General features: G+C 47.2%; 2 protein-coding genes across 10 annotated transcripts; one reads left to right on the plus strand and one right to left on the minus strand.

Annotated features, from left to right (window-relative positions):
* The first annotated feature begins 1,075 nt into the window (after positions 1 to 1,075).
* CSRNP2 (cysteine and serine rich nuclear protein 2) lies at positions 1,076 to 15,685 on the plus strand. 6 transcript variants are annotated; one of them, XM_045072839.1, is made up of 6 exons: positions 4,729 to 4,858; positions 5,013 to 5,907; positions 6,665 to 6,901; positions 8,001 to 8,260; positions 11,303 to 11,599; positions 13,799 to 15,685. In XM_045072839.1, the coding sequence occupies exons 3-6, from the start codon at positions 6,751 to 6,753 to the stop codon at positions 14,720 to 14,722; spliced, it is 1,632 nt and encodes a 543-aa protein (XP_044928774.1). In that variant the 5' UTR covers positions 4,729 to 4,858; positions 5,013 to 5,907; positions 6,665 to 6,750; the 3' UTR covers positions 14,723 to 15,685. The 6 variants fall into 6 exon arrangements, with proteins under 6 accessions (XP_004782136.1, XP_044928775.1, XP_004782134.1 ...); XM_045072841.1 differs by having other exon boundaries at positions 5,013 to 5,214; XM_004782079.3 differs by lacking the exons at positions 4,729 to 4,858; positions 5,013 to 5,907 and adding an exon at positions 1,076 to 1,493.
* On the minus strand, positions 13,406 to 26,871 carry LETMD1 (LETM1 domain containing 1). Of its 4 annotated transcripts, none has more exons than XM_045072845.1 (9): positions 26,714 to 26,870; positions 26,032 to 26,183; positions 23,979 to 24,094; positions 23,270 to 23,352; positions 20,895 to 21,081; positions 20,670 to 20,771; positions 20,412 to 20,564; positions 19,710 to 19,806; positions 13,406 to 13,839 (listed from the first exon to the last, which is right to left on the minus strand). In XM_045072845.1, exons 1-9 carry the CDS (start codon positions 26,833 to 26,835, stop codon positions 13,775 to 13,777), a joined length of 1,077 nt encoding a protein of 358 aa, XP_044928780.1. In that variant the 5' UTR covers positions 26,836 to 26,870; the 3' UTR covers positions 13,406 to 13,774. The 4 variants fall into 4 exon arrangements, with proteins under 4 accessions (XP_044928780.1, XP_044928778.1, XP_044928781.1 ...); XM_045072843.1 differs by lacking the exon at positions 13,406 to 13,839 and adding an exon at positions 17,852 to 18,812 and having other exon boundaries at positions 26,714 to 26,869; XM_045072842.1 differs by lacking the exon at positions 13,406 to 13,839 and having other exon boundaries at positions 19,732 to 20,153; positions 26,714 to 26,871.
* Between the last annotated feature and the right edge of the window lie 641 nt (positions 26,872 to 27,512).

Consider the following 27,512-nt stretch of genomic DNA (forward strand, 5'->3'; position numbering starts at 1 on the left):
GGAAAAATGGTTAAGGAAAGTCTGATATGGGGACATTTGAGCAAAGGAGTAGGTATGTGGCCTGCTAGGGAAAGTGTTTTAGGGAAAAGGCCCTGAGGTGAGAGCATGATCATTGAAGGAAATGCAGCGAGGTCAATGGGCCGTTGTAGTTAAAACAGAGTACAGGAGGGGAAAAGTAGAAGGAAACAAGATGGATGACAGGATGGGGGGTGATGAGGCTATTAGGGAGAGGGAATGTACCTACCTATATGTGATAGGGCCTTGTAAGTCAAAGAAGAGCCGTATGCTCCTATTCTGAGTGAGGCCAGAAGCCAAGGATGGGTGTCCTTGGTAAATGACATAGAACTTCTGACTTCCGAGTCTTCGGTTTTCCCATCTTAAAAATGAGTTGCAAAGTTGTTAAGATCAGAGATCATGTAAACCTATTTTTGATAGAAAACACATCAACCAGTCAATCCGTATCGCGGTAACTCCATACAGTGTATTGTCTTTTCTATACCTTAGGCAGGTTGCAGCATGTCATGCTGCTTAAGACTAAGCTCCCACGGGGCATCTGAGTGGCTCAGTCGGTTAAGCTGCTGCCTTCGGCTCAGGTCATGATCTCGGGGTCTTGGGATCGAGTCCCGCATCGGGCTCTCTGCTCAGCAGGGAGCTTGCTTCCTCCTCTCTCTCTCTCTGCCTGCCTCTCTGCCTACTTGTGGTCTGTCAAATAAATAAATAAAATCTTAAAAAAAAAAAAAAAAAAGACTAAGCTCCAACGGGCGAGCATAAGGGGGACCGTGTTCTTTAGGTATGGGAATGTGGTCCTGGCGAAAGGAAAAGGTGAGTTTTAGAGACAGATTCGTTTAGTCATTGAAGATGTGTGGCTGAGGCTGTCCCCCTTCCTCTTTTAAGGGCTGCAGCGGCGCCAAACTCGCTTTCCCAGGTTCCACTGCAGCAGAGACCCCGCCTCCAGAGCCGGTCTGCCGGCGACTTTCGGCTCTGCGCCGGTCTCCGCCTCCAATTCCCGGCATGCCGCGGGGGTGGGGCTGGCACGTAGACTCCATTTCCCAGTCTGCCCCGGGGCTCGGTCAGGACGTGCCGGCGCCTATAAGAGCCAGAGCGCTGCGGCCGGAGCCTATTGTTAGCCGGAGCCGGGGCGGTTCTGGGCGTCTGCTACCGGGGGCGCCCGAGTTGCTGGAGCCGCCCGCCCTCCACCGCCTGCCGGCCGACCTGCCCACCCGCCCTCCCTCCCAGCCCTGCCGCCCTGGGAACTCCCCGACCGTCGCCGCGGGCCCGGGACTCGCTATCTCCTCTTTCCTTCCCACCCGGGCTAGGGCGGCGGCGGCGGCGGCAGCGGGGGCGGCAGAGACCATCACGGGAGGAGGCAGCAGCGGCGGGGCCGGTAATGGGCCTGGGGGTGCGGGGCGGAGGGTGCCGCCTCATCCTTTCTCGGGATCGGCCCTCGGGCGGCTGTGGAGGAGTGGTCAACCCAGAGCTGCGCGGATGGAGGGGTCAGAAATGAGGGAGGCTCGGACGGGAGCGGTCGGGGGGCGGGGAGCCAGGGCGCCGCTGGAAAAGGAAAGAGTCGGGAGAGGCGTGGGAGCTAGGGGCACGGAGGACGCGGGCCCGGACTGCGGGGGCAGCTCGGGGGAGACCGATGGGCGGCTTGGAAGCTGGCAGGATTGCGGATGAGGGTTGAGTTCGGAATGGAGTGGAGGTGATGTAGGATGGAGGGAAGTGAAGGAAGGGGAGGGCGGATAGAGGAAAATGTGGGAGGAGTGGTTGGGAATTTGTGAGTAGCAGGCAGGAAGGGATGAGGAAGACTGGGCAGGGGCTGCAGACGATTGGAATGAGCGGGAAGGTTAGCAGGAATCAGAGAAATGGGCCGGGAGCTGAAGGGTTCAGTAGGGGGTGTCCATTAAAGGGAACTGATGCCTTGACATGTCCTTTCGGCTCAGGTTCCTGATGTCTCCCATTTTTCTAGCGTTGTGGGGGAAAACGAAAGCATCACTTGCCCTGGCTGCTATCTTGATCATTTTCCACAGGCCCAAACACGCAACTGACTGCCATCCATCCCTTTTAGTGCCATGGTCTTGATTTATCCTTTTAAAGGGGTTAGAGTGGCAGTGTGACACACAAACCGTTCTTCAGTATGAAATGTTAGAAGTTATCCCCAAGAGACACAGTGTCCTCTTGTCCTATAGTTTTCAGTTTAAGGTAAATTCATAGTTTATTCAGATTTTTATTTCTTTTCTGACGTTACATCTTGCTAATCTCCAAACCCAGGAGGATGTTGGTGTGTGCCAGAGTTATAAATGACTGGATATCCTTGAGAGTTAATGGTTCCTGCAGCATCATGTTCCGGGTCTCCCACAGAAATCTTGTGTCCTCCATACCATGGTAGTTTAGACGTGGAAAGCTGAATTCTAACCTTGTGGTAATGAATGGGTAAAAAATCCAAAAACATAAAACAGTGTGGGCTAGAGGGGGGCTTCCTTAAAATACCTAGTTTAAACAGTATGTTTGCACTCAAGCACTTTGTAAGTTCATGATCCTGGTAATCAGAAGGACATGCGGATCCATGAAATTCATAGTATTTGAAAATCAACAGCAATATCTTGTAAAAGAAGAAACAGGTCAGGTTATCTTACTCAGGTTTATCCAAACACTTGGCAGCAAACCTGCCTTCCTTCTAACCCAGCTACAGAAGATAACCCTGACAATCCTACCAGAGATTTTGGTCCCTTGACCTTTAGCAGGAGGTTGGGTTCCAATGGCGTGAAGAGGCTTTCTCCTGTGAGTTATACCTTGTATTACTATTTTATACTCAAGAGAGAGGCTTTTGTTGCCTAACCTTTGCAAATACATGTTGAATCCAGAGAATTTTTCCCGGGCAAGTCCCTCTTTTGCTAGTCTCACATAAGCTGTGTTGTTTTGTTTTGTTTTGGAGAGGTTGTGATAGGAATCCTACAGGCCTGAAAAGGCTTAGATCTAGTACTAAAATGCACGTACGCAATAGATCTTTACTTGGTGCTAGCGTCATATCTTCTGTACTCTGTAGGTATGCTTTATTTCTTATACCTTTGGGAAATACTCAACTAGAAACACTTGAGAAAGGACCATAAGGCATGTAGCCAGAAAGTCAGCTGACCTTTCATTTCACTGGCATTAAAAAGCTTTTATGGGGGTTTGCACTATTTTCCCCAAAAGCATTTGTTGTTTGAGTTGGTGATTTTGACAGTTAACTGTCAGTTATGGCCTGCATTTCCAGTTTAACCTTCATTATTTCCGTATGGGTTTAGGTGCTTGGAGTATAAATCACAGGTGTTTCTCTTGAACACAGACATCGATCCTCTGCCAGTGAATGGTTGAGAGAGGTGGGAATGACTGATTTCGAGGTGTGGTTTGAAAAGAGGTTGATCTAATGAACTGGAAAGTGTGGGACCTATTCTGGTTGTTTCCGTTGCAAAGAGAGGTCTCTTCAGGCCACTGTGCAAATGGATGGGAGGTTTGTTTTTGGTGCGCAACCGAGTATCTTTTTCTGACAAGTCAAGTTCACACCAGAGTTGGGCAAGGAAGGCTGGGTTGAAATTTAAATTTATACCGGTTGTCAGGACAGAATCAATGGATTGTATATATAGTGGAGCAAATGTCAGAGAAAGTGATGCCGAGCGGTCCTGGGTAGGGTGAGGAGAGCTCAGTCAGTATGCACACATAGCCAGGGGTTCAGATGATCCCCTGGCATTTTAAGGAAAATACCTTTCTCCTAGGTTTCACATCTTTTCTTTCTTTCTACTTTCTTTTTTCTCCCCTCTTTCTTACCTCCCTCTTATCATTGCCCGGAAGCCACTATTCCAGGAGTGGAAGTGGGAAAGACCTAGAGAAAAGGGCAAAGGAGAGTGGAACAAAGAGCCAGCAATCCTTGCTGCACCACAGGAAGTGATCCCCCTGAGGGCAGCTGGGTTGAGACAGTAAGAATTTTAATAATAAAGAGGATTTGGGACCAAACCCAGCCTCATGCAGGGCATAAAGAGAAATAGTCAAAGGGAAGCCACACTCCTGGAAGCAAAGAGACCCTGGAGGAAAGAAGAGGACTGCACATCTGCTTCCAGGCCAAGGAAGAAGCCACTTTCCCCATAGCAACACTAGACATCTCAGTGAAAACTAGAGCTGGTCTTAGGCCCTTTCTGAGAAAGCAGATTTTTCTGCGAAGTCTGAGTTTTCATCTGGTTGATAAGGTTTTTAAGTGGGGAGGAAAAATTCAGTTCGGTTGTCAACATTATCTCTCTCTCTCTCTCTCTCTCTCTCTCTTTTTTTTTTTTTTTTTAAAGATTTTATTTATCTATTGACAGAGAGAGAGATCACAAGTAGGCAGAGAGGCAGGCTGGGAAGGGGAAAGCAGGCTCCCTACTAAGCAGAAAGCCCCACGACACAGGGCCTACAACACAGGACCTACGGTGCAGGGCTAGGGCCAATCCCAGCCGAAGGCAGAGGCTTACCCCACTGAGCCACCCAAGTGCCCCAACTCGCTTTTAATTTTATCCCACCCACATTAAGTTCTCAATTTTAAAGATTACCGCCCCCCCATCCTCGAATGGATGGGGATTTATTAGTTAAGAGGTATCTTTAAGGGGCACCTGGGTGGCTCAGTTGTTGGGCAGCTGCCTTCAGCTCGGGTCATGATCCCAGGGTCATCCTGGGATCAAGTCCTGCATAGGGCTCCCTACTCAGTGGGAAACCTACTTCTCCCTTTCCCATTCCCCCTGCTTGTGTTCCCTCTCTCACTGTGTCTCTAGCAAATAAATAAATAAGATCTTTAAAAAAATTTAAAAAAGAGGTATCTTTAAGCCCAGCTGAAATCTTACCACATTAAAAGGTCCTTGGCTCTATGGGACGCCTGGGTGGCTCAGTTGGTTAAGCAGCTGCCCAGCCAGGTCATGAAATCCTTCGAGTCCCACATCGGGCTCCTTGCTCGTCAGGGAAAGGTCCTTGTGCTCTCTCTCTCTCTCTGATAAATAAATTAAAAAAAGGTCCTTGGCTCTATTTTTACATGTCCTGGGAATGTGACCTCCAGTGGTAAGATGAGTAACCTAAGGAACAGAATTGACAACTTGGGTTCCTTTTTACATTTAATTACAGTTCTTAGCAAGTACTTGATTTTAACCCCCTCCCTGGCCAAATTTATTTCAAGAATGTGCTTGTCGGAGACCTACGATGGCTGAGGTTTCTTAGGTACATCTTTTGACTAGAGTGTGAATGTTCATGGGATCTGGACAGATAGATCAGGAAGTGTCTTCGCTCGAGTACTTACTAAGTCTGGTTGAATCTGTAGCAGGCATCTCGCAGCACCACGGTGTATTCTGGGTAGCTGCTCTGCAGTAATGCAGCCCTGTCTTCCTGGGCAGTGTTATTCCTGCTGCATAATTAGCAACTAGTGAGATCATAGTCTGGGGAGATTCTGGCATTACTGAGGCAAAGCAGGGAGGCTTCGTAGCATCACGTGTGGCTCTGGCTCTGACAGCATTTCTGTCAAGCAGATTCATCTTCTTGGGAACTTAAGTTCAAAGACGGAGAAGGAGAAAGCTTTGTCACTGGGAAATGGACCATCCCGGACTCTGTGTGTAGGTGACGTGTTAAAAACCCTGCCTACCATGTTGACGACACCAGAGCCAACTGTCACTTTTTTGCTATTTGTTTTTCCTGTGCCGGCTTCTTTGCAGAGGGCTAAGATGGTAAAGCTAAGTTTTCCTCGCACAGGGGATGGTGGTTGGCCAGCTGGGCCCAATTTTATGGAGATGTTTGAGATTGAAAAGGAGTCGGGCTTTTCAAGGCAGTGCCGATTCTAATCTTCAGTCCATTCTTCAGAACGGAATTTGACCTTTCTAGCAGCCTGATGAGAAGCTTCACCCTTGTAAAGATCTGGGTGTAAGTGTTTTCCTGGGCTTCTGATAAACTCTGAACTCCAGAGCCTAGAGCAGTATTTGTCCCAAAGTGTGTTCCAAGAATCACTTGCCCACCCGCAGTGAGACACTATGGAAACAGAGGGTTCCATGATCAGGTGTGGGGACCCCTGCGCTATGTTTGCTCTCACCCTTCACCACGCTCGTTAGCATAGTAAAAGCCTCCAAGCTGTCCTGTCATAAGCATTCTTCTAAACTATTTGGACACAGCGGTCCTATTTCCACGTAAAGCTATTAATATCCGTGGAACTAGTTGATTTAATGTATACACTTTGGGAAAAGCCAGGCTAAATTTTCACTAGGAAAAATAATTGGATCTAGTCTGGGTTTGGGCCCAGCCTAATTCTGCCTGTGATCTCCAGTCCCTGGTGCTGGCCCCTTGGAGAGCTCTCCCGTGTGCGCTCAGGAGCCGCTCCCATTATTCCCGGGCTAATGAAACCCAGAGCCCAGCTGGCCTGGAACCAGAGGCCTTCACTCTGCTCAGAAAGGTGCTGCTGTTACTCATCTCATTATTTTAGAGCGACTGAGACTGGAGGGCCTGAAGGGAAAATAAAAGTAGGAAAACGTTGGCCAGAATAAGTAGAGAAATGACCTTGTCTCGAGAGACCAGACATCAGCGCTAGATCAGGGACTTATTTTCTTCATTTGGAGAGCTGTGTGTATAGACTTGGGAGGGGTCCGGCTCAGAACAGGAATGCTGATTCCTCTTTTCCCCTGGGCAGAATCCTAATGCGCCTGACTAACCGGTGGTGAGCAGGGCCTTTGGGGCCAACGTGGTGGGCTCCCCAAGGAAACCCCTTTGAAACCAATGGATGCATTCACGGGATCGAGTCTCAAGAGGAAGTTTGATGATGTGGATGTGGGCTCATCGGTTTCCAACTCAGATGATGAGATCTCCAGCAGTGACAGTGCTGACAGCTGTGACAGCCTCAATCCTCCTACAGCTGCCAGCTTCACACGTGAGTGAGCCCCTCCACCCCCAGCCTCCACCCACGTCCTCTGAGCATCAGAGCCCACTGCAGTCCTTGAGACAGCTTCTTCTCTCTGGCAGGGGGCTTTTTCCCGAATCATGGTCTTTTCCATTCTTAGCCCAACCTTACTCTTCGGAGGACTTGATTGCTCTAATATCATAGACTTAGGTCTAACTTATTCTAGCTGATTTTTCCTATGCTATGGTTTATAGGTCCCCAGAACTGGCAGAATTAAATTGAAGAAGTCGTCCAGGATTCTACCCTTAACCGACCAGAGTACCACACAGTTGTAGCTCTAGAAGGACATACATGTTGCCTGGACAACTGGGGCAGCTCCAGATTTCCCAATTCTCATGGCTCTGTTAATTTCTTGGAAAGAACCTCTGATTCTATAGATCAGAGGTTACCTATGGACCAGATCTGGCCCTCTGCCCATTTTTGTAAATAAAGTTTTATTGGCACACAGCCATACACATTGTAATTGCTTTCATATCACAGTGGCAGAGTTGATCTTATGGTATTTACTGTTGGGCCCCTTAAAGAAGAAGTACACCATCCCCAGCTCTAGATAACACTGCCCAATAGAATTTTCTGTTATGATATAAGTGTTCTATATCTGCAATGCCCAGTATGGTAGCCATTAGCCATATGTAGCTCTGAGCACTTGAAATGTGATTAGTGTAACTGAGGAGCTGAATTTAAGTTTTGGGTTTTTTTTTTTGTTTGTTTGTTTTAAAATTACTACTTTCAATTGCCACATGTGGCTGGTAGTTGTTGCATTGGACAGTGAAGCCGTATAGATTGTTAGAGCCTGAAAAGATTACCTAGAGATCCTCTTCCCAGCTAATGTCCAAAATTAGCTCTTGGGGTCATCTCTTTGGGTAAAGTCAGCCTGGAGGCAGTGGTACAGACCAGCCGATGTTCAGGGTCCCTCCCAACTGTGCATTTATGACAGGAAGATTAGAAGTGTTTCAAGGCACAGAGAGCACTTTGGACAATAACTGAGCACCTAGGCTGATGAAAAAGAATGAGGGCCCCAGGCAGGCCATTTTGGGGTTGGTAAAACCGCTCTGTGCTCCCTTCTCAGCCACATCCATCCTCAAGCGACAGAAGCAACTGCGGAGGAAGAATGTCCGCTTTGACCAGGTGACTGTATACTACTTTGCCCGGCGCCAGGGTTTCACCAGTGTGCCCAGCCAGGGAGGGAGCTCGCTGGGCATGGCCCAGCGCCATAACTCTGTGCGCAGCTACACGCTCTGTGAGTTTGCTCAGGAGCAGGAGGTCAACCATCGGGAGATTCTTCGTGAGCATCTGAAGGAGGAGAAACTCCATGCCAAGAAGATGAAGGTGCCTAAAGGGGTCTGGGGTCTGGGGTGCGGTTACTTAACCATGTCCCGAGACAAAAGTGGGAAACCATCTAGGTCTCTTGGTTATTTAATTTGTCTATTGCCCTTGGCGTGTAGAGATTCCAGATCTTTCTAGTGAGAAGTCTCAGATTTGGAATCAAATCTCAGTCTAAGACACCATTCTTTCTGTCTCTGGTGGGGAATCTACACAAGATAGCAAAATGACTTGCTTAGAATTCCCTACCCTTGCCCCCTCAGCAAGTTTTTTACAAGTTTAAGGTGCGAATACCTGAAAACATTCAAGTCTGTCACCCTGGGAACCCGAGGAAGCACATTGTTTCACTTTCTTGTCAGATGACTATCTGTTGTCCCAGGCACAAAACAGGCTTTCTCCAGTAGACCCTGCTGTTTATGAAACCTCTGTCCCCCCTAGGTGATGGTCTTTTGGGTGTAAGCAACAGCATTACCACACAGCTATTTCAGTTTGTACGGTACTGGGCCTGCCATTGGATGCCATACCCGCTCTTCGAGTTTAGGAGGAGAGCAGGGCTGGAAGAAGACCCATTTCGTACGGGATGGCTCTTTACAGCCGCCCAGTTGCTCTTGGCACTGCTTGGCCCTCCACAGCCATACTTTCCACCGGGCGGCAACAACTCCCCTCCCCCCGCCCTACCCTGAGTTCCTGGTTCCAAATTTGGAGAACACTGCTCTCCGCCTGGCCAAGTTTCTTGTGGGCCCAAAGCATGCGGACCTATATTCAAACAGGTGGGTGCATTATTTCCAGAGTTGTGGGTGAAATCCCAGAACATGGGGTGGTTGGAGAACTGAGGGCAGAGGATATGGGCTAATGGCATCTCATTCCTGTCTCCCTCTGCCAGCAACGTCTCCTTCCCGCAGCCCACACCCGGAGCCTTCCACCTGTTTTTCTGACTGGAATGACATTGAGGCGTCCCTTTCTTGTGTCTGAGGAATTCCTTCACTGACCCTATCACCTTCCTGCTGCTATAGCAACAGCAGGGGAAATAAACACTGTTCTCACCATTTGCAGCGAAGGCTTTTCTTCCCTTCGCCTAGAAGAGACCTCTCTGCTAGATCTGGTCGAGGGATAATCTGGCAAAGCACGATTCCGTCCTGCTCTCTGGCCTCGCTTGTCAGAGGTCTAGGGACAAAGCCAGGCAACTTTGAGGCTGACGTAGGATTACTACTTAGTAGCTGATTTAGTGAAGAGCAGCAGGAGTGTGGCAACTGATAAATCTTTCTGTGTCAAGAGAAGACCCTTACTTTGCCCTCCCCGGGTCCAGTTTTCTTTTCTTAGAAAATTTTCCCAAATCTTCAGTACTCTGCGGGGGAGAATGTTAATCTAAAAAAATACATCCTTTGCATCTCCCATGTGCCATCTAATACTTTCCTTTTTAGGCTGTTCGCTCCCCTACCCCCTACCCACCCAAAAAAGCTCCTGGTACTCTGGAGCTTTAATGATGTGTAATTGTTCTAATCCTTCCATTATTATTATTATTACTATTATTTTTAATTCTGGCCTTTTACTAACATGGAAGTCATTATTTGGGGGAGTATGAATTGGAGATCCAGCTTTACTTAGTTTTCAGAAAAATATCCAGTTATCCCAATATCATTTAATGACCAGAGGACTCTCTCTCTCACTTGAGTTGAAATGCCACCTCTGTTGTGTTACATGAAACTCTTACATCTATGTGGGTTTCTTCCTATTGCATCTCTAATCTCTCTCCCTGGAGAGGACAGCGGGAGGGAGGGTGCTTGGGAGGAGCCCATCCCCAGCAAAACAGACAAGGGGAGCAGTCCCAAGGTTGGCAGAAGGGCCCCTCACCATGGATCTGCCTGGCACAGAAATAACAGACCAGGAAACACCCAGAAGCACCGCTGTGTTTGTCCCCCCTGCCCCCCTTCCCCCAAACAAACACAACAGGTGTGGAGCTGATTAGCCGGGTCTGGTCTGTTGCATCATCTGTCTCCTAGGAGTTGTTCCTTTACTAGCACTCATCTGTGGCTGGGTCTGATGAAATAAACCGGCCCCTCCAGGAGCTTGGCTCTCATCCTGCTGGTAGCTTTCAGAGCTTTGGGCATCATGCAGTCTCATTTTCTTTCCTTGAATTCTCGCGTGAGTTTTCAAAACTCACCTGGCCAGATTGTCTTCAGCCTGTCCTTCCACGAAGACTCCCTTTTCCTGGTTCTCTGTCTTTTCTCAGTCCAGAGAACCCAGATTTCTGCCTCTAGAGAGTACCCCAGTATTATATACACTTCCCTACTTCACCTACAGCTTTTCTTTGAAATCAAATAAAAAGGATTAGGAAGGAGAATGAGTGTATTCTAGGCTGTGGGTTGGAAGTGAGGGCTTGGATAGCTGTTTAATTGGTCGGTTTTTTTCTCCTCCCAGTGAAATGAAGCTCTTGTGTGTGTGCAGACAATTCTTCACACTGTGGGGCTTCAGTTTCCTTGCGAAGACCTGGTAGCCTTGTACTACACTTTAATGTGCTCTTTGTGGTTTTGGGTCCTTGGGGGTACAGATTGAAGGGTGTCTTGCAAGTTGTCTAGATATCCAAGGAACATCCAGTCATTGGCAGACCTCCTCCCTGTCGTTAGAAGGCAAGTTCGCTAAAGTTACGGGACCCAGGGCTGGGAATGGAGGGTATATTTGTGGGAAAATACTATTTTCTAGGAGGGACAATGAGACACAGGCTTTGAGAAACTTTGATCCAGAAAGGTGATAGCCTCTGTGTTGATAGGGAGGTGTTAGAGCTGCCAAAGGCTGCCTGCCTTCCTGCTCTCGATTTATTCTCTTAAACAATCCAGTATGGTGGTAGCGAGTAGCCACATGTGGCTATTTATACTCAATTAAAATGAAATAAAATTAAAAAGTTTCCCTTCTGCTTTGTGCTGGCCGCATGTACAAGAGCTCAGTAGCTACATGTGCTACGAGCAGCATGGATATACCCATCATAGCAGAAAGTTCTTTCGGGTCTGTTGCTCTCAAGGCTAACCTTTCCTTCCTCCTGTCTCCCGGTAGCTGACCAAGAATGGGACGGTGGAGTCGGTGGAGGCTGATGGCCTGACCCTGGATGATGTCTCAGATGAAGATATCGATGTGGAAAATGTGGAGGTGGACGATTACTTCTTCCTGCAGCCCCTGCCCACCAAACGGCGACGGGCTTTGCTCAGGGCTTCAGGGGTTCACCGCATTGATGCTGAAGAGAAGCAAGAACTTCGAGCCATCCGCCTGTCACGTGAAGAGTGTGGTTGTGACTGTCGCCTCTATTGTGACCCAGAAGCCTGTGCCTGTAGTCAGGCTGGGATTAAATGCCAGGTGAGTCTACAAGTTTGCCTGAGATGGCAGACCTAGAGTCTCGGGCAGGTGGTGTGGGGACCAGTGAACATGGGAGGCTGCCCTTCGTCTGTGGGTGGATTCCCCATGACTGGCAACACTCCCTAGTTCCACAGCCCTTCTCCACCAAGGGAAAAAACCAAGTATGACAGGATTCCTAAGCTGGGGAGATAGCAATGATCTTTCTGTGTTTCTCACCTCAGAAGTGATAAGCAGCAGCTGTCAGCAGATGGGGGAACATGGGTTAATACATTTAATGTCAGTAGCTGATCCTTAAATATTGACTGATTTCATGAGCTAAAAGGAAGCAGAGAGATGAGGTAGGCCTTCAGGTTTTATCTTGCAAACACTCACAGGACCTCTACTCCAATTTTGTAAAACTCAAAATAATTCTCGGGTTCATGTAATTCAGGATCAGACTTGGCCTGGCAGAGCTCAAGTCCAGTGTCCTAAAAGATGGAAGACATCATCCCCTAGCTGACCTGAAGAGACAGCTTAGAAGGCAGTTCTCCATTGAAAATAGCAGTACCATCCCAAAGGATGAAATTTATTTGGAACTTGTATACTGAGGATGTGGTGCTGAGTCCTTGTGGTTGAATGTATCCTAATGAACCTTTTCTTTCTTGTTTTTAGGTAGGTAATAGCTGTAGCAGATCTGGCCAAATACTGCTTTTCAGACTGAAGTCCCATAATGAATCAGTCTGTTATACAGTCCTGAGAATAGTCCTAAGAATTGGACTGCTCCTAAGAACTGGAATGGAGAGTTCTAGAAGTTGGTATCATAGGAAGACATTGTATATTTGTATATGTATATTTGCTCATGTTTTTTGTGGGGTTTTTTTTGGTATGTGTGGGCTTCTTTCCTTTTTGGGGTCCAAAAGGGAGTTAAAGGAGGCAGAGAGGATCTCCTTTCCAGATATTTCTGGTCTGTAAACTACATACCTTAGTAACTGCTCTGGACCTCAGCTGGTCCACCATCAGGGAAAGATGAACCAGGTGGTAAAAAGCTGGCCATTGTTAATGTTTGAACTGTCATTGTAGCACCCTAGCAAAACTAAGGCACTTTTGCTTAGTTTCCCTAGAATATATTGCTTTAGATCAGCTAGATCTTCCACTTCGTTTCCTTGTCACTGCAGAAGGCAGTAGTAGGCTTGGGCCCCAGCCTTTGTTTTCTCAATAAACTAGGTGAATTCTGGATAAGTCTCTGAGGCACAAAAATTTCTTCTACTGTGAGAACTGTCAGCATTCAGAGGTATCTTTGGACTTTTTTTTTTTTTTTTTAAGATTTTATTTATTTATTTGACAGAGAGAGATCACAAGTAGGCAGAGAGGCAGGCAGAGAGAGAGAGAGGAGGAAGTAGGCTCCCTGCTGAGCAGAGAGCCCGATGCGGGACTCGATCCCAGGACCCTGACTGAGATCTGACCTGAGCCGAAGGCAGCGGCTTAACCCACTGAGCCACCCAGGCGCCCATCTTTGGACTTTTTAACTGGAAAGGCCCTTTAACATTTTTGGCTACATTTTATTTGGTAGAGGAAACAAAGCCCTGAAGACATAAAGACTTTTTTTTTTTTTTTAAAGATTTTTACCCATTTATTTGACAGAAAGACAGCAAAAGAGGGAATACAAGCAGGGGGAGTGGGAGAGAGAGAAGCAGGCTTCCTGTTGAGCAGGGAGCCTGATGTGGGACTCAGTCCCAGGACTCCAGGATCATGACTTGAGCTAAAGGCAGACGCTTAATGACTGAGCCACTCAGGCCTCTTTTTTTTCCCCCTAAGATTTTATGTATTTGAGAAAGAACAAGAAGAGGAGAGAAAGGAAGGGAGAGGAATGAGAAGACTCTGCGCTGAGCGTGGAGCCTGATGCAGGGCTTGATGCCACGACCCTGAGGCCACGGCCTGAGCCTAAACCCAAGAGTCAGATGCTTAAGTGACGAGGTGCCCCTGAGATAAAGGACCTTCCTGAGGGCACACTGCTACTTCATGGCTGTGCTGGAACTGAAACTACCTGACAGCTACCACGTAGTGCTCTGTTAGGTCACGCTGCGAGTTACATTTGTTCCTGGTGGTTCCTCTTTTAAGACCTCAAATTCCAGCTGCCTATTTGCTGCCAGCTCATGTCTCCACTCTCCATCGTTAAGTCTGGTGGTCTCAACTTCCTCAACCTTCTTGTCCTCTCCTCAGGTGGACCGCATGTCCTTCCCATGTGGCTGTTCGAGGGATGGCTGTGGGAACATGGCCGGGCGCATTGAATTTAATCCCATCCGGGTCCGGACTCATTACCTCCACACCATCATGAAGCTGGAGCTGGAGAGCAAGCGGCAGGTGAGCCGCCCACCGGCCCCCGACGAGGAGCCCTCACCCACGGCCAGCTGCAGCCTGACGGGAGCCCAAGGCTCAGAGACACAGGACTTCCAGGAGTTCATTGCTGAGAACGAGACGGCAGTGATGCACCTGCAGAGCGCAGAGGAACTCGAGCGGCTCAAGGCAGAGGAAGACGCCAGCGGCTCTAGTGCCAGCCTGGACTCCAGCATAGAGAGCCTGGGCGTGTGCATTCTGGAGGAGCCCCTGGCTGTTCCCGAAGAGCTGTGCCCGGGCCTGACGGCCCCCATTCTCATCCAGGCTCAGCTGCCCCCAGGCTCCTCGGTCCTGTGTTTTGCTGAGAACTCCGACCACCCCACTGCCTCAGCAGTGACCAGCCCATCCTATTTGAACAGCGGGCCCCTGGTGTATTACCAGGTGGAGCAGAGGCCAGTCCTGGGGCTGAAAGGAGAGCCCAATACAGAAGAAGTCCCACCCTCTTTCCCCAAGGAGAAGGATCTGAATGTCTTCTCCCTCCCGGTTACCTCACTGGTGGCTTGTAGCCCCACAGACCCAGCTGCCCTGTGTAAATCCGAAGTGGGGAAAACGTCCACTCTGGAAGCGCTAGTGCCCGGAGATTGTAACACTGAGGAGCCTGAGAATGAAGACTTCCGCCCCTCGTGGTCCCCCTCGAGCCTCCCCTTCCGCACGGACAATGAAGAGGGCTGTGTGGTGGAGAAAACCTCCCAGCCGAGTGAGGACAGGCCCCCGGAAGATTCTTCGTTAGAACTCCCTCTGACAGTCTGACGTGGGGATGGAGAGTCCGCCTCTTACCCATTCTCTATTTATTCCCTTATTTTATCTAACACCATTTCAAAACAAAACTGTAGAAGCAGCTGCTACTCCCATGTTATTTTATTGGGGTCGGGGGGGAGGGATGGGTGGGAAAGAATTGTTTGTAAAAGTATTTTTTAAAGGGTAAATGGAACCAAGGAGACCAGTCCCAGCTCAGTCTGGGGAGTGTCTTGGGGCAGAGGCGGCTGCACAGTGCCGTATACTGAGCCTTCTGGGCCCCTGGAACAAAGGAGGAGGATCTCCCAGGAGAAGTTGGGTAATTCAAGCAGCTATTCGTTCCATAGGGACCAGAACACAGTGATTTGAATGGCATGACAAAGCCCCTTCTCCTTTCCCAAGCTCCAGGTGGGGTACAAGCTCACTTTCTCATCAATCACCCCGATACCCCTCTTGGGTGGTATCATCAGCTGGAGTATCTGGTCAGATCTAGAGTGGAGCAGATGGAAGGGTCTCTGCTCCTGTAGAAAACCTCCAGGATTTATGAAAATTTAACCTGCCTTCCCTGGCCCCCCATTTGGTAAATAAGTTAATATTTGACCTGTTTGGTGTTCTCTGACCTGTTCCCCACACTGGGGATACCCGGTCTGTAACTTGAATTATTTCTTTCATGTGTTCTTAGGTACTAAAGTTAAACTTGTCTATTTATCTTTCTTTCCCCTTCTGTCCTTTTCCCTTAAAGAAAAAGCTAGACTGGCTGGGGATGTGGCCTGAAGAGCCGGAGTCCCCTGTCTAAGGCCCGCTCTGTCAGGCACTTTCAGGCTGGGACTCACACATCCCACGGGAGGCATATATAGAACACTATGTCCAAAAGAGGCAGCGGGGACAGGGTGCTGTCTGGCAAGAAGACTTTATTTGTGCCACACTTGCTTTTTCACCCAGGTCTTTCCCCCACTCTGGGAGGTTTGAGCTTTAAAGGAAGAGAGGGGCGCCTGGGTGGCTCAGTGGGTTAAGCCGCTGCCTTCGGCTCAGGTCATGATCTCAGAGTCCTGGGATCGAGTCCCGCATCGGGCTCTCTGCTCAGCAGGGAGCCTGCTTCCTCCTCTCTCTCTGCCTGCCTCTCTGCCTACTTGTGATCTCTGTCTGTCAAATAAATAAATAAAATCTTTAAAAAAAAAAAAAATAAAAAAAAAATAAATAAAGGAAGAGAGGATGTGGCAATCTAAAGTCACGGACTAGTTTTTGTTCTATTTTTCTGTATCTACCCTTGTGGTCCTTGGATATACAGGGTTGGAGAGCTCTTAAACTATTCCTGTCCACTCCCCCACAACCCCAAGAACTGCAAATATTTATCGGATCCCTCCATCCTGATAAGTAAAAACTGGAAGCCAAACCAATTCTTAAATGCAGCTCCCAGGTTCCAAAGAATTCAAGTTCTATGACCTTTGAGATCTATTAAGTGGGACTCAAATTCAGCTCTTACCTCGATGGGGGGGACACGGTTCCTGTTTATCTTAATGTCCAGCTTATGTTCCAGGATGACCACTGCGAAATTCTTTTTATTAGTAGTTCTCTCTGTCTCCGTTTGGAGGCAGGAGGGAGCAGAATACTCTTGTCTAGCACCCTTTACATCATGCTTCACTTCTGGTATGTTAACTGGCAAAGAACAAGTGAAAACCTTTTTGATTTTGGTGGGGGAGAGAACTCTTCCCACTTACCTTGCTCACCCAGCCTTTTCCTGTGGGCCGTTAAAGCACCCTTTCTGTATGTCCCAGCATCAGTTTACCTATCCAATCTCTCACCTGAGCCTGTGAGGCCCTGTACTTAAAAGATGAACCCAGTCTGCCTCTCCTGTTCATTCCCGGTTTTGCTTAGTTTTACATTTGGAGGGGAGTTCTTAAGTACAGGACCTTGTCTTCCCCCATCCCCTAGCCTCACAAAACAGTCTTTTAAGTACCTGAGATCTAGACACTCCCAAGCTGAGCCCCACTCTCTCACCTTCGGCTGGCCACTTGAGTACAAGACTGAAGCTTCACTGCAAATTCGACTCTGGAAAAGAATTTTCCTGAAAGTTTCTGGTGGGGGGAGGGCACTACACATTTCCTCCTCAGGAAGGGTCGAGCCTCACCTAGGAAGTGGATTCTAGCTGCTCAATAAGAGACACTTTAGCCTTTGGGATCAAACCAGGAATCTAAATCTAATTGTCAAACTGATGGCCAACCCCCAAGATAATTGGTTTTTCTGAAAAACTAGTTTTTTCATCCAAGTCCATCCCTCCATTAACTCAACAATTCTGACTCATGCTGATCCCAAGTTTTTTAATGCTGAATATTAACATTGAGCATTAATCATCTTGTCAAGCAAAGGGCCTTTTCTACAACCTAGTCCATCTCGTTTCTGGTGCTACCTGAGCTGGACAGAATTCTAGCTCATGGTTGCTAGAAAAGCTAAGCCTAGGCCTCTGATCACAGGAGCAGATGGCCTCGGTCCTGCTCAGTCTAGGCCTAAATAAAAGAAATCTCATTATTGCAACTCATTTTCCAGTTTCCTTTCTCACATCCTGTACACAGGTAGTATTTTCAATGTGAATCCAAAGCTTGTCTGGGTCTCTGAAAAGATTTTTTTTTTCCTTTTAGGTCCTTTACATTGTGATAATGCTGTATTTAAAGAGAATATTTAAATGTAATATTAAAGAAATATTCAAAAGAACAGTGTGTTATTCTTTATCTTGGCAGTCTTGTTAATTGTTAGAGAAAGGGTGTTTCTCTAGCATCATCTATAAAACTAAAGTTAGAGGTTAATGTTAACAACATTATGGTAGAAAAATAGAATATTCTCTTTGGAGCATCAAGAGCTTGACTTGCATCATATGCTTTTATGTACCTCTTCAGCTAAAGTAGGTCCTGATCCTACCCTGCTGGAGCTTTCCTCTGCCTATAGTCCCTACTTTGGGGGCTCATTTGTTAATCCCAAATTCCCTCTTCCTTGGGCCATCTTAAAATCAAAGAGCACTGACGTCGAATCAGCTCCCTCAGAACTTCCATCCCACCAGAAGCTTCTGTTCCAACCACCTCCATCCCCCATTAATTAGGTTCTGTCAGTCTTGTCAAAGGAGCTTTAGCAAAAAATTAGAGTATGCATAAGTCATTTGCAGCAACTGGTTTCAGGCAGTCTTTACTTGGCTTTAAAACAGTGCTTCATGCATTTACAATAAGTTACACAGACGGAAGCTAAACCCAACTTGCTCACAATGCAGGCCTCTCCTGGTCTCCCAGGCGGGGCAGTGCCTAGAACCTTCGAGGTTTAATTCATGGCCCAGGGAAGGGGCCACTGTCTGTCACAGCACAGTGGAGGCAGCAGAGCTGAAGATCCTTAGGGGCTGCCCCACAGCCCAAGAAACAGATAAGGGGGCGGTGAATGGGCAAGAAGCATTTGCATTTCCTTTTATCTTTTCCATTAGTTCCCATATATGAGTAATTATTTGCTTGGGGGTGAAAAATGTTCAAGAATTTGGAAAGGAAAGGGAGTGGTTAACCCAGTGCAGTGAGGGGACAAAAAAAAAAGCTATTTTTGGTCATCACAAGAAGCACTGAGGGCAGCACAGAAGTACACGCACAGATGTAAATGTGCCGATTTCAACAGTGCCGTTGCCCTTGCCACCCAGAAAATGGAACAAAAACACAGCTGTAAGGAATACAACAGTCGTCAAGCCCTTGGCCAAATGAGGAAAAAGCTCACTTCCTAGGACCTGAACTTAAAACCTTACAAGGAAAGGCCAGGATAGAGGCCACTGGCAGCTCCGGCTGATTCTGAGGAAGTTGGGATGATGGTGTACTCGGGAGCCCTCTGGGAAGAAGGTTCCTTTCAGTTCCAGCTCCCACATGGGCACCACGCGGGGAAGCCGACGGTACCTACTCCTCTGCCTCCCCCCATACGCCTAATGGTGCACACAGCCCCCCTGCCGACCAGTGCTGTCTGGTACCATGCGGCTGTCCTCTGTGACCGCAGGACAAGGCCATCCACTCCACGTTCACTCAGCGCCCTGTCCCAGTGTAGTTGACGGAAAGCAGGACCACGTTGTGTAGTAAGAGGGACAGCTCAGCTTCTGTAAACACCATCAGTGTTAATAGCCTGGCCAGGGGACAGGTAGCCTTCTAACTGCCTTGAGGAATAGGGCTGGATACTAGAGGCAGGAAGCCGAGTGCAGAGGTGTGACATCAAGAGGCTACTACTGTCAAAGTTCCCTGGCTTTGTTCTGGTCCTTGCATGTATGCTTTCCTTTCCTTCCACCAGACACTCCTTTCTACTCAGCCTCATTTCTTGACTCTGAAGGGGTGGTGGTAGAAAATTCAGAGATGGTAGTGCTACTAAACACCACTGTCACCCTTGGGATTCTTCTGGTAGAAGCTGGTGCTCTGGACATTTCTCGACTCCAAGGAGATTAGTAGGCCTCGCCTGATATTCACAGGCTTAGAAAACATCAAGGCCTAGCCAAAGGTTCCACCAGGAGATCCAAGGCCTAATACCCACCCTTGGGTACTCTGCATTTAGCCAGCTGAGTGTTTTTGTTATGAATTTGAAGGCCTTTAGACTAGTGCTCCTCAACTGGGATGATTCTGTTCTCTTCTCCCCACTGGACATCTGGCAATGTTTGGAGACATTCTGGGTTGTCGGAACTGGTGTGGAGGATGCCACTGGCATCTCATAGGTAGAGACCAGGGTCAGTGCCAGAGATCCTCTAACGCATGGGACATTAGCGTCAATAGTGCTGGGCCTGAGAAACTGCTTCCGGACGGCACACGTGCCGTCTTGGGCTCCCACAGTCCTCACTACTCCCTCTTGTCTTGCATAGTCTACTTCATTACTGCTTATGCCCTTTCAGTTAGATATATACATTAAATAAGGGTCCCACGGTACTCCATAATCCACTCCAAAATAATCTTGGAATCAAGGAGAAAAATACTTTGGATTTTAGTGGCATAACCACAGGGATGTGTCTCACCTTTCAGGCTGCAGGAAATCTGTAGCCACTCTCCCAGCCAAGCTCGACACCTTTCTTCAGCAATATGGGTAGAATTCAGGCCACGAAGATAACAAGCCTGGATCACTCAGAAGAGGAACAGTCCTCAATAATCACATAGCAAATACGCCCATGAACTGTAAACCCACAAATAATTCAAAATCTCCTTTAAATAAGTTATAACCTCATGCCCACAAGAAACCTTTCTCCACGGCAATCTGAACTACGACACACAAGAGGACAAGCAAAGGGGCGTATATAACAGAAAATGGTAGGTCTAAAGAATTTAGTGTCCGCGGGGGCACCTGGGGGGCTCAGGCAGGTAGGCAGGTGCCTTTGGCTCAGGTCATGATCCTGGAGTCCTGGGATCTGCCTGCTGCTCCCCCAGCTTGTGCTCTCTCTCTCTTCCAAACAGATAAATAACATCTTAAAAAGAAAAAAAAAAAAATCGTGTCCTCGGTTTTTGAAGGGCCCAGGGAAAAGAAATATAGACTGAAATTACATGGGCAATTCCTCTTCCATGAGTTAAGTTCACTGAGAAAAAAGACACAGAAAGGGGGTGAAAGAATAAAGAGTTTGGCCTTAGTTCTAACAAGCAAAACACGGAGCTCTCTGTAAGCTCCCGGCCCCATGAGCTCCGGAGCCCACCGAGGACTGAGGGTTGGTATCGCAGAAAGTTCTTACCGACTTCACCTCCTGGGAAGACAGCTGGCCAATCCCCAGCTTTGCCAAAGCTCTGTCCAGCTGGTGAATTACGATGGTATGAGTCTTTAAACGGTATCTCAACAAGAAAGAAGGCAGGTAAGGCGTGAGAAGCATGGCTCTACTCAGGGCTTTCTGTAACACATCAACACAGGAGGAGAAAGTCAACACAGTTAGCACCACCCACACAACCTGAGGCAAGGTGAGGCTGCGGGACACAGAAAGCCTCAAAGTGCTCACCATTTGCAAAGCATGGAGTTGCTTCATGCCCAGAGGATGGTTAGAGAAACACTCTCTCAGAGCCAGGATGTCATGTACTGCTGGGTGGGTACCATGCTGTATCTTGGGAGAGGTGAGAGATTGGCAGAGGTTAGGAAGGTCCTGCCTGGCCCTTTTTCCTAGTTTTAGTGCAAACAGGATCTCACAAGAGTCGGAGTTTGTAGGAAGGGTTAGTTGGAGGAGTACCTTGGTGCACAGCTCTGTCATATGCCCTCGGAGTCCTGCGTCAGAAACCAGAGGGATAACCTTTTCTAAATAACAAAGGATTTCTGGGTGGGACCGCTTCCGGAGAGCATGATAGATATCTAAGAAATCAATCTGTTGCTTTGGGGTCCAGAAATGTTGGATGAGGAGCTGCCTAGGAAACAGGTACCTGAAAGGAAAAGGAATCACAATGTCACTTGCCACTGTCACAACAGGCCTCTTTCAAAGCGATCCAAGAAGGCCTTCAGCAGACATGAGCACTAGGAAGAAGAGATGGAGACATGACTTCCCTCCCTACCTCACTGCTCTTTTCTGTAAATGAATCTCAGCCTGAGGTTTAAAGATACACTGAAGCACAATCTCAGGCGCCATTACTGAGCTTATATGAAAGGAAGCGGTACTGGAACAGCCTCACATGCAGCAATTAGATAAAACGGCTTCATTTGAACTAAAGCATCTGAAGAACACATTTTGGATAGAGGTGGAGAGAGGCGCACACAGAGCAGCTCCTCGTATGTGATGCTGACAACCTCAAACTGTGGCACAGTCCATATGTGTGTGTAAAACGTTCAACGCAAATTTGTTTTTTTAATTCATTTTTCCACATGTGTAGTGGTTTTGAAGCATGGCCGCAAATTCCTTGGCATTCCTCTTACTGAGAAGGTCTATGTCCCCCTACTTTTTTTTTTTTTTTTTAAAGATTTTATTTATTTATTTGACAGAGAGAAATCACAAGTAGATGGAGAGGCAGGCAGAGAGAGAGGGAAGCAGGTTCCCTGCTGAGCAGAGAGCCCGATACGGGACTCGATCCCAGGACCCTGAGATCATGACCTGAGCTGAAGGCAGCAGCTTAACCCACTGAGCCACCCAGGTGCCCCGTGTCCCCCTACTTTTAAAATCTGGGTAACTAACTGAACCAATAAAACAAAGCAGAGAGAGTCTTTGTGACCTCCAAGGCTAAGTTATAAAAGGCCAAGCAGATTCCTATTTGCTGAAGCACTCACCCCTGGAGCCCTCAGCTGCCATTTTCTCTGAGGCCACCACATTAAAGAGGCCTGCAGGCATGCTACCTCAGAGATCCCGCCTTCCAGCCTCCCTGTTAAGGTACCAGATATGAGTGAGTTGAGAACATCCAGACTAGTCCCTTCATCAGCTAAATACCAGAGGGACTTCTGTCAACACCATATGAAAGAGAAAAATCAGTCATCCACCGGAACCCTGATTTCCTGACCCATAAGATCATGAAAAGCTACTAACCTTCAGGGTTGTTATACAGCAACAGATAACTAAAATAACATGCAAGATCACAGTTTAAAGGTGTCATCTTGGGGCGCCTGGGTGGCTCAGTGGGTTAAGCCTCTACCTTCGGCTCGGGTCATGATCCCAGGGGCCTGGGATCGAGTCCCGCATAGGGCTCTCTGCTCAGCAGGGAGCCTGCTTCTCCTCATCTCTCTCTCTGTCTGTCTCTCTGCCTATTTGTGATCTCTCTCTCTGTCAAATAAATAAATAAAATCTTAAAAAAAAAAAAAAAGGTGTCATCTTTGGGGGTACCTGGGTGGCTCAGTCGGTTAAGTGTCCGACTTGTGTTTTCGACTCAGGTCATGATCTCAGGGTTGTGGGATCAAGCCCCCTATTGGGTTCCATGCTCAGCAGGGAGTCTGCTTGAGACTCCCTCTCTTCCCCCCAACCCTGTGCTCACTCATTCCTGTTGTCTCTCTCTCAAAATAAATGAATAAATGTTTAAAAATAATAATAAAAACTGGGACGCCTGGGTGGCTCAGTGGGTTAAGTGTCTCCCTTTGGCTCAGGTCATGAACTCAAAATCCTGGGATTGAGCCCAATGTCAGGCTCCCTGTTCAGCGGGGAGTCTGCCTCTTCCTCTCTATCTGCCTCTCTCCTAGCTCATGTTCTCTCTTGCTCTGTCAAATAAATAAATAAATAAATTCAATCTTTGAAATTAATTAATTAATTAAATAAAACAGTCATCTTTGAATACAAGGTAAAGTAATAAGGATTTATGTTACCAGAATATGAAATGCATTTCTCTCCTGGAAAAAAAAGATTCTCCCAAATTCCTATGCTTCTTAGGAAGTGGGCTGCTGATTCTAGGGATGATGGAAAAGGTCATAATATTATTTCACAACACATGGGGGTAGCTAAGAGACAGGCAAAGTCTAAGCTACCTACACCTACAGCTGATCCAGTAATCCAAGTGTTACTGAGTGGCTAATTAGAAAACTGGAGCAGGAAGTGTAATAATCTCTGCTACTTTTGAAATGGAGAGTTCTTTAAATAATTTTTAATTAAAAAAAAACCTGTTTCTTCAATATGCTGGGAAGATAGAAATCTATACTCACATGAGCAAGAAGACCAGGTAGTTGGCAAAGGGTGGAATGGAAATAATACCTAGGAAAAGACACTTGGTGACGTCTCGACGGAACTAAGCAGAAATAAAGACAGATGCAGTTTTAACCCAAGTAAGTTCTTAATACAGTGAACAATCCCTCCCCCATACTGTGCAGTAAACTTCCACTGCAGCCCACAAAAGGATCAAGGTCATTTCTATCTACCTCTAGTTGGTAAGTACCTTGAGGATAGAAGCACTGATTTGTTCATTTTGATATCCCAAGTCATGTCTAGTACGGGGCCTGACATTATAATAAATCCCTCAACAAAGTCTTCCTGATATGCCAAATGGGTCCTAGGTTCTCACTTCTAGCTTCCAAACTACCCATCATGTCACCACCAAATACTACTTTCCTGCTGCCTTTTGGATCCCTGCAGATTTTTATATATTCAGAAATGAACTGGATTTTAGTATTTATAACTTGTATTTAGAAAGTCCTCCAGACTCTCTATGGAGCTCTATTTTAGAGGGCTACAACTCTGAATAAACCCAAGTCTAACAAATAACCTGATGCTCTCATTTAGTTCAATGCTTGATCTCACAGTGGAGGGGAAAAGGTTGATCAGGGGTGAACAAGGCAGGAAAGAAAAATGCTTGCGCTCTTGGTTAGCTTTAATTACCTCACCATGAACTTCTGGACATCTGCCCCTGGCCCATACCTGTCTCAAATGCTCCATCTCCCGGTATGGAAGTTGATGAAACTCTATGTTATGCTTCCACATATTTGTCTTTATTCTTCTAGCCTTTTTGGCATCAGCCCATAACATCTGCAATCCTGCCTCATTAAAGTAGAGAACAAGAGTGTGATGTTATCCTAGTTTGTATCTTACCACAGCTTCCAACTCCCTGTTTACCCACAACACACCTACTTGACACTACTCTAAATCAGAGCTCTAAACCAGGACACTTGAAACTCTTGTGAGGCCACACTGTATCTCTCTTCTCATTCTTTATCCCCCTAGCATATCATCTCTCTTCCAGCTAACTTGGCCTTCTGTGATCTACTATGGAATGCTCTCCCTCTTCTGGTTCACTCTACTCATTCCCTCTTTAAAGTAAAATGCAAAAGCTCCCTAACCTCAGGAAATCTTGCTCAATTACCCTTATGTAGTCCCCAACCAGATATTAACTTATCTCCTTCTAGAACACTTTCAGAATACTGTAATTCAATATATTTCTATGGTTGCAATTTTTTTTTGTTTATCTGATGATAATTCTTACATTTTACCTAAGACTTTAGTTTTTAAAAATGTTTTCATATTTGGGGCACCTGGGTGGCTCAGTGGGTTAAAGCCTCTGCCTTCGGCTCAGGTCATGATCCCAGGGTCCTGGGATTGAGCCCCATATCGGACTCTCTGCTCAGTGGGGAGCCTGCTTCCTCTTCTCTCTCTGCCTGCCTCTCTGCCTACTTGTGATCTGTCTGTCAAATAAATAAATAAAAATCTTTAAAAAAAAAGTTTTCATATTTATGAATGAAATGATATAATGTCTAGGTTGGTTTCAAAATAATACAGGAGAAGGCAAGTGTATAAATTAAGTACATTGGTGGCCACGAGTTGATAACTGTTGAAGTGAGGTTGAGTACATGAAAATTCATTATATTAATCTATTTTTGTATATATTTAAAAATTTCCATAATTAAAAGTTTAAAACAGGGCACAGAGGTAGCTCAGTACGTTAGGCGTTCTGCCTTTGGCTCAGGTCATGATCCCAGGGTACTGGGATCCAGCCCTGTATCTAGTTCCCTGCTCAGTGCAATTGGCTTCTCCCTCTCCCTCTGTGTGTCCCTCCCCCTGCTCGAGCTCTCTTTCTAAAAAAATAAATAAAATCTTGAAAAAATAAAAGCTTAAAAAAAAACCCAAAACCAAAATGCTTTTCCAGGCCCTTTTCTCATTTAATCCTAGTTATAAACCTGGTAGCAGACATAGCAGCCATTCTATTTCTACTTTAGATTTTGCAAGTCCATGAAGCTAGTAATAATCTTGATAACATTCACAGCTGACAACATGGTAGTTTACTGTAATTGCAGTTATGATAAAAGCATAGAGTACAATAACATAGACACGTTTATTGAGCACATACTATGATCAGGCCATAAGTAATTTATTGATGTATTTATTTAATCTTCACAGCCATATGATCAATAGGTAGGTCCCATTATTTTCCATATTTTACAGATGAGAAAACGAAGGGAGGAGGAGCTTAAATAACTAGTCCAGTCACACAGCCAGTGACCTATCATCATATAGGTAGTAGTGACCTATCATTATATACTCTTCTAGTAACTAGCACAGCTCTGATCTGAACAAAAACATTTAGAAAATAAGTATATGTAGTGTTGTTTCCACGATATGCTATCTAGGACAGATCTGTGACAAGCATTTGACCACATTTTCTTATGTGCCAAGTCAACTGACATCTCAAGGCAAGGTCTGTGAAGCCATAGATGCCTGTCCTTGTGCATGTCAAAGAATTCCTATAATAGTCGGCTGTGTGCGGCTAAGAAAAATGCAACAATAACTATATTCCCCCTGGATATTTTCTAGAAACATTCTTCGAAAGTGCTGAGAACGAATTTAATCCTCAAGCATATATGAAACAGAAAACACCCCAGTTCACACCACAGAGCAGAACATGCAAGTCATCTTACTTATTCTAAACTCTTTGACATTGCCCACGAACGGATTCAAGGGATTTCTATTTTGGTTTTACCTTTCATGAAGATTGTGTACATGACATAGAAGCGGGGAAAATGACGACCCAAGAAACGATGGTATTTCCCATTAATCACTTTTGTCTTGGCCACCACATAAGAGATCAAGCTCTTCACGTCTGCCTTTGGTGAAAGGTGAAGCTTTGAAGACCTACAAGGGAGATCAGAGACTGGGAATCAGTCCTTTACACTAATGTAAAACACCAGTCTCAAAGGATGTATGCTAAGACCTGAATCTTCGGAAATCCAAGGAAGATCTTGGGCATAAGGAGAGATAAGCAATCAGACTGAGGAAAAACGTCGCGCGGACGAGAGGTCAAGCATTAAGGAATATGGGGTGTGGTAGAAGTCTGCAGGGAGCGCAAAGCCTGAGGGACCATTTGAACAGCGTGCTAAGGCCAAAGAGATGGGATCGAGATAAGCCGTAAAACCTAAGCCGAAAAGGGAGGCTGACAGAAAGTTCAGGACACGTGGGGCATTCGGAAAATATGGGGCACTCAGAGTTGTGACGGTCAGGAAGCTCCCTCACTGGTGCGACCGGGATGCGAGTTCTGAGCAGAAGAATAAAAGCCCCGGGGCCAGGGCGTGGAACGCTGAGGATTAAGAGACCGCATGCAAACATGGCTGACACTGGAAAGCCCTGTACATCAGAAACGCTTTCCTTTCTCCCAGGTCCCTCACCGAGGGGCCCCCCAGGCCAGGCCACAGCGAACAAGTTGCAGCTTCCGGGTGACATGAGGTCCGGGGGTGACCGCCGAACCCCACAGAGCAGCCCGAGCCCAGCACACCCTGGAGAGCGCCATCTTCACAGGGAAGGAGGGGTAGAAGGGAGGAGGTCTCCTTCAGGTCAAAGTTCACCGTACGTCACGTTTGTTGGAGAACGCATGCGCCTCTCCTGAGTGCTGATTGGTGTCCATGGACGGCCTGTCTGGCGCTCCTCAGGCGAGGAGGCAACGCTAAGACTAAGTGGAGAAAGAAGGAGCACGATTGGACGCAGCCAGGACTTCCTGGTTTAAAGGCGCCGGAAACTGGCTATCCCCGAGGCAGATGAGGACGTATGGTGGTGGTTGGGCTTGTGGTCTTGAGGACGTCCTCTCACTGAGGGCCTGCTGATCCCTCGCGATTCCCTAGGGCTTTTTGACGCCGCCCTTGTCCTCTGTACGTACCCCGGGCTTCCGGGCCTAGACGCGGTAGGTGCCGGGTGCCAGTGCCGCATTGCCTGGGGCCGCGGCGCCTCCTGGGGGCTGGGGAGACCTGCTGCTCCCTCTAGTGGTGGCGGCCGAAATAGGCCGGGAACTGTCCAGTGCCAGTGAGGTGGTCAGGGTTGGAGGCCTGGGAGCGGCCCCTGTGCACACTCAGTACCTTTTTGTTTCAGACGCCGGTTTCCAAACTAGGTTTGTGGGGATATGCCCTTCCTTAAGCGCCTCCTGAAGACCAAGGTCGGGTTTCAAATGTTACCTTTCGAGAGGCTTTCTCTGAC

This window comes from Mustela putorius, unplaced genomic scaffold, assembly GCF_011764305.1.
Source record: "Mustela putorius furo isolate JIRA1106 unplaced genomic scaffold, ASM1176430v1.1 tig00537227_pilon_pilon_pilon, whole genome shotgun sequence".
Classification (NCBI taxonomy): Eukaryota; Metazoa; Chordata; class Mammalia; order Carnivora; family Mustelidae; genus Mustela; species Mustela putorius.

Coding starts and splice junctions, on each gene's coding strand:
- LETMD1 (XM_045072842.1), bottom strand. CDS start 26,835: ATGGCGCTCTCCAGGGTGTGCTGGGCTCGGGCTGCTCTGTGGGGTTCG. Junction 21,082..23,269: donor TACCTGGTCTTCTTGCTCAT/GTGAGTATAGAT, acceptor TTTTCCTTTCAG/GTACCTGTTTCCTAGGCAGC. Junction 20,565..20,669: donor AACTCCATGCTTTGCAAATG/GTGAGCACTTTG, acceptor GATGTGTTACAG/AAAGCCCTGAGTAGAGCCAT.
- CSRNP2 (XM_004782079.3), top strand. CDS start 6,751: ATGGATGCATTCACGGGATCGAGTCTCAAGAGGAAGTTTGATGATGTG. Junction 6,902..8,000: donor TACAGCTGCCAGCTTCACAC/GTGAGTGAGCCC, acceptor CTCCCTTCTCAG/CCACATCCATCCTCAAGCGA. Junction 11,600..13,798: donor AGGCTGGGATTAAATGCCAG/GTGAGTCTACAA, acceptor TCCTCTCCTCAG/GTGGACCGCATGTCCTTCCC.